The 5729-nt window shown below is 43.4% G+C and overlaps 1 protein-coding gene across 1 annotated transcript; it reads right to left on the bottom strand.

Annotated features, from left to right (window-relative positions):
• Positions 1 to 1203: 1203 nt before the first annotated feature.
• LOC123160557 (probable LL-diaminopimelate aminotransferase, chloroplastic) lies at positions 1204 to 4813 on the bottom strand. The gene is made up of 11 exons (XM_044578363.1): positions 4745 to 4813; positions 4112 to 4309; positions 3968 to 4047; positions 3800 to 3867; positions 3586 to 3702; positions 3192 to 3254; positions 2843 to 2947; positions 2710 to 2760; positions 2205 to 2525; positions 1837 to 2043; positions 1204 to 1762 (listed from the first exon to the last, which is right to left on the bottom strand). Exons 2-11 carry the CDS (start codon positions 4207 to 4209, stop codon positions 1469 to 1471), a joined length of 1404 nt encoding a protein of 467 aa, XP_044434298.1. The 5' UTR covers positions 4210 to 4309; positions 4745 to 4813; the 3' UTR covers positions 1204 to 1468.
• Positions 4814 to 5729: the final 916 nt, after the last annotated feature.

Genomic DNA, 5729 nt, shown 5'->3' on the forward strand with positions numbered 1-5729 from the left:
TTCGCTAGGGCCGCCAAGCTGCGAGTAATCCAACGCTCCATGGCAAAAAGCTCCGAAAGGGACCGGGTGCACTCACCTGATCCTGTACTGTTAGTAGAGAGTGGTATTGTACGATTTACGGGCGAAGGGGCGTTTGTCGCGAAGATTCCAACTTTGACTCTTTCTTCCGCGAGAAGAAAGAAAGTCCATATAGCGGCGGGCAACAAGCTTTACGGCACCGTTTTCCGGCAGCTCATCTTCGTTGACAACCCCTTGGTTGGCGGTGTGGTGTGTGTGTGTGTGTGGGGGGGGGGGGTCATCGGATCTCACGTGTGCAGACATGTGTAGGTATAGTTTTAGGGTCCTACAGTATTAGTTTAGGTCATGCTTGTTCAACGTCTTGCTTTCGACGATGCAGAATAAAGAAGCTTCACGTCCTTCTCCGACCAGATGTCTTGTCCTATATGATCGATGATGCATTTGAGAACTAGTCTGTTCAAGCGAAAATGGTGTGGCGGCGGCATCCATATGGTGGACTTATGTCATTAGGCTCCATCGTTGTGATGAGGCTTCTTCAGCGTCGACACAAAGCTTGGGAGGTAGTCTAGGAACGGATGCAGACTGTGGTCTTGTAGAACATCCTTCATCCTCCATAATCCCATGAAATCACAATTTGCTACCAATTTATTGCATCCAAACCAAAGAGCGTGTTGAATGTCTCGGCGTGAAGTTCACAAAGTGTTTCTTTCCCTGGTGGAGGTTAGGGTTGCATCTTTCCTCAAAAAAAAAAAAACACTGGCAAGCTTGTGGATTCACCTCCCCTCTGCCAGCCACTTCGGTGGCCGGTGGCAAAGAGGAGAATTCTGGTGCCTTGGCTCCAGCTAGTGGTTTAGATTAGGGTTTTTAGTCCCCAGAAGGGCAGCGTTTAGACGGATGGCGGCGCTTCTTCTTCGAGTTGGTCTTTCGGACTCCTCCTCGAGTTTGTTCATCTACCGAGAGAGCTCCGTTGTAGATTCATGCCTTCTCTTTGGGATGGTGAGGTTTGAGTTTCTCGTTGTGCGTGTGCGACGGTGAGATCTGATATCAGGCACTTCAGATCGATTCATGTGTTCAACGACGACAATTGCGATCTAGGGCGCTGGTCCTTAGCGGCACGTACAGAGCACTTCTCAATTGTCATCGACAAGGCCGGGCTGTCTCCGATAGTGTAGCGGCGATAGCAGCAAAGTAGTGGTCGTTCAGTGGTCCAGAAATCTCAATGTATTTGTATTATGTTTGAAATACTTTGTACTTCTCATGAACTTTTTCAATAGTTCTGGATGCTTTCTTTTTTGGCAAAAAAGAAAAGAAAAGAATGCCACGACATGATTCAGTTGGTCGTTGCTAGCATTGATGAATAAACCGTCGTCCTCTCGATGGTGACACCAAATGCTGCTGGGCACTTTTTGGTTCCCCGAGGAGAGAATGACACGGGTTGATGAATCAATGCTCATTTGTATAGCTGCTTCAGCCTTCTCGCAGCTTCAATGATGTTCTCTCTGTGGCCAAATGCGCTAACCCTCACAAAGCCCTCGCCGTTAGGCCCAAATCCAATGCCAGGAGTAGTAACCACATGTGCCTTCTCAAGGATCTCGGCGAAGACATCCCAAGAATTACGGCCAGGAAAGTGCACCCACACATAGGGAGCATTCGTGGCACCATAGACATTGAACCCGAGCGATGTAAACGTGTCAACAATGATTTTAGTATTCTCCTTGTAGAATCCGACAATGTCTTGCATAGCCTGCATGGAATTTGGAATGAGAAGAAGCGGTGTGGAAGAACCGATGTAAAGATTTCAAAGCACGGAAAGCCTGCCTCTAGACCCTCTGGAGAGAGGCAGCCTAAACCGCCAGCTTGAGAAATGGTTGATGCACCATTGAAGGAAGTGCAGACTATACGGTTGAAATCTTTAGCAACTGAATGCCCATCAGAGAAAAGGAGCTCCTTAGGGACCACAGTCCAACCCAGCCGGACACCAGTGAATCCAGCATATTTAGAGAAAGATGCTGTCTCCATGGCAACCTACACATTACCAAACCCTAATTATGCAGGTCTAGTTTGTCATATTGGATGAAAAATAATTTGTTAATGCTCAGAACACTGGCATCAAATGTTTCGTGGAAACTCTTTAGAAATTTCAAAGGATGGCATGAAGAAGTTAAATCTTGAAAAATAGGGCCCACCTCTTTTGCTCCAGGAATTTCAAAGATGGATTTCGGGCTGTCATCTGATATGTACATGGCATAAGCACAATCATAAAATATTATGGAACCGTTGTCCTTCGCAAATTTGACTAATTGTGTTAGCTGGTCCCTAGATGCAGCAGTACCAGTAGGATTGCTGGGTGAACAAAAGAATATGATGTCCGTCCGTGGGACACTGGAAAGATCAGGGAAAAATCCATTTTCAGGACTGCATCTCATGTATTCAATATTTCCATACTTCTGAACATCCTGCTGATATAAGTCAGTTTGACCCATGATAACACTTGAATCAACATATACCTGTTGAAATGGAAGTATCATAGTATTAATTTCGCTACAACAGCACAAAAATTAAGTTAACATTATAACAAGGTGGTAAAAAAGACAGTAATTATATCACCGCAAACATCACTTAGGTTTGAGAATCACAAATATATAAGGGGAAAACAACTGAAGTTGCACATCAATTGCAAAATTTTATTACGGGATATGATGGGTCTTGAACTGCAATCTTCACATTAGATCCAAATAGAAGCTGAAATTTTGGAGCACAAAAATTATCAGCGACAATGTAACGTGATAAATAAAATAAAGGGGGGAGAAGAGGCATTCTGAACTTGTAGACGAGAAATGTCACATTTGGCACCATCAGAGACAAATATATCGGTTTCTTCAATACCAAGATCCGGGTAGTAGGTCGCAGCAATTGCTGTCCTTAGTTTCTGTACAAAACAATTCACCATTTTTAGTGATGGAAATAACACTTTAGGGTAGAGCATGTCAAAAAAAAAAGAGCCAATCAAATATTTTTAGTGATGTAATATTTTTCTGATCAATCTAATGATACTATGTTTACGTAAACAATCAAAATAGTTTAACATATATTCCAAGTCAAAGTTAGATAAGTTTGATTGCATGCTTCCTACGAAGTCATCCATTTAAGATGGTGGTGAGATGCAATATTACCTTTTCACCTTGTTCAGCTCCATAACCACTGTAGCCATCAACTGTGGACAAAGCATGCGCTCTCTGTGTTTATATGTAGACCCGTCAAAGAACAATAATGGATCGCAAAAAAGAAATTATGCAACAGAGTACTCCTGCAAAGATGTGTACTGTGTTGAATATTTGAGTGGCTTTTACAAGGAAAAAACATGGGCGTGAACATTTACCCCCCCCCCCCCCCCCCCCACACACACACACACACACGCACACACAAAAGAATGAGCATGTGCGCCATGCATTACATCTACAAACATGTTTCAAATAAATGAGCTTTTGTCTTCATTTTTCTTACTTCCTGAGATCAGCCAAGGTCTAAAAGTAACACAATAGCGATTTCTTATGAATGATGAGATACCTCTGCCATGGCATTTGTTATGACCTCCGGAATGGGTTCGCTAGTGTCACCTACTCCCAGGCTTATAATTTTTGCGTCAGGATACTTCAGAAGATGAGCTGCTCTTCTTCTGGCAACCTGAATGAAGTTGAGAGATTACCACTATCAAAACCCAAATCTATAATACGATAGCATCAACAAGAACAAAAATCAAAGAACGACGGCACAATTATACCTCAGGGAACAGATAGCCTGCTTGGAGCTTGGCTATGTTCGCATTCCGTGAAACCTTCGTTGTGTAAGCTTCATCAGAAAGCATAATCTTTTATTAAACTACTACTAGTAGGTTGAAATTTGAAAGCATTAGAAGCAGGGTGTTGGAGAGAGAGGACAGTACAAGTACCGGCGGCCGGAGAGCTGCTGACACAGCGTACATTAACGGGCTGCCTTCTCGTCAGCCAAAGGTTGCTCGACTTCGATGCCCTGCAAAGCATGTCACCAGTCATCAGAATAACTCATTGAACTACCGAAGCGCGCAGTACGGTACCTGAGAGAGAAGGAAGACGACGAAAGGAAGGGCATGGCAGTGGCTTTGGTGGCGGGTGAGGTGGTAGTTCCCGTCATCATCGGCGGCAGTGAGTCCATGAGGAGGGAGAATCAGTACCAGCTTAGCCCTCCGGACGGGGGAGTTAGGAGAGCACTCAGATTGGCCGAGATGTGTCGGGTCGGATAGTCCACCACCTCACTTAAATATAACATATAAATAACACATTTGAGCACTTAAATATAACATTCCAGCAATAAATGTTTGAAGAAAATACATGGCAGGCTCGCCAACGCACTAATAAATAAACAAACTACACAGCGTATGATCAATGGTAAACAATGCAATGCATGTCTGAAATAAGTTACAAATGCTATGCAAATGTTTAACCTCCATTGTGCACTTATCTTCCTCAAATTTATCCATTGCAAGCAACGCAAATATGCAATGCATCTCCGAAATAAATTCACAAGCATCCAGTTTATCCACAACATTCATGAAAAGCATCGAATCTGGCTAGAGCAGAGACAGAACTGAAGCAACCCGGCTGGAACCGAAGCAATCGCGTTTGTCCACTGCCATGTACAAATTTGATAGAGAGGGGGGAGAGGAGAGGGGAGGGGATCGGATTCCTACCTGGTCGCCGCCCTGATGGACTAGACGGAGAACGGGGCGGGGGAAAATGGGGCGAGTCAGAGGTAGGACGGCGGCGGAGAAGATGGGGAGGACGGGCGCCCGTATGTCTCGCGTTACGCGAGATGAGGGCAGCCTCTCGCGTCGCCGAGCTATACATGGGCCGCGCCCCAGCCGCGCGGGAAGTTCCAGCCACGTTTTTTTCGTTTTTTTTCTTTCTGTTCTCTGTTTTATGTTTTCCTTCTTTGCTTTTTATGTTTACTTTTTGTTATACTTCAAAATATTCTAAATAAATGTATTAGAAAAAACACTTTATAAAAACATTTGAAAATCTTGAACTAGAATTTAAAAAAATGTTGAACAAGTATTTAAAAATGATGAATTTTTAAAAAAATGTTGAAACAAGTATTTAAAAATGTTGAAAAAGTATTAAAAATGTTGAACAAGTATTTAGAAAATGTTAAATGATTATTTGAAAATTCTGAATAAGTATTAAAATGTTGAACAAGTATTTGAAAAATATTAAATAAAAATTGTTGAACGAGTGTTTGAAAAATGTTGAAGAAGTATTTGAAAAATGTTGAATCTCTACTACCTAAAAGAAATGTAGTGCTCCGTTTCCCCTCTTACGTTCGCCCCTCTTCGTCCAACCTCTCGTACGACCCCCTCCACTCCGTAGCGATTTTCTTTTCTCCCTCCAATGGTTTTCTCCCTCCCGGTTTTATTCTCACCTGGCCGGACAAATCGATTCTGTTTTTGGTAAACGTGTAATTCACATAAGGTAACCAAATGCAATCAATTCATGCATGGCAATTAATTCATTCATGGCGGTCATCGATCTCCTTCCTTCTTTCAATCAAACGGTGATCAATCTCTCCTTCCTTCTTTCAATGGAGTCTGGCCGCCGCCACAAGCTCCCCCATCTGGCAAAACGACAGGAGGTCACGCGCTCCCCTTCCACGACCTCTTACTAGCGACGCCCCAAGGT

This window comes from Triticum aestivum, chromosome 7B, assembly GCF_018294505.1.
Source record: "Triticum aestivum cultivar Chinese Spring chromosome 7B, IWGSC CS RefSeq v2.1, whole genome shotgun sequence".
NCBI classification, from domain to species: Eukaryota; Viridiplantae; Streptophyta; class Magnoliopsida; order Poales; family Poaceae; genus Triticum; species Triticum aestivum.

Coding starts and splice junctions, on each gene's coding strand:
- LOC123160557 (XM_044578363.1), bottom strand. CDS start 4,209: ATGGACTCACTGCCGCCGATGATGACGGGAACTACCACCTCACCCGCC. Junction 3,703..3,799: donor CAGGCTATCTGTTCCCTGAG/GTATAATTGTGC, acceptor AACTTCATTCAG/GTTGCCAGAAGAAGAGCAGC. Junction 2,948..3,191: donor GAGCTGAACAAGGTGAAAAG/GTAATATTGCAT, acceptor TGTTTTGTACAG/AAACTAAGGACAGCAATTGC.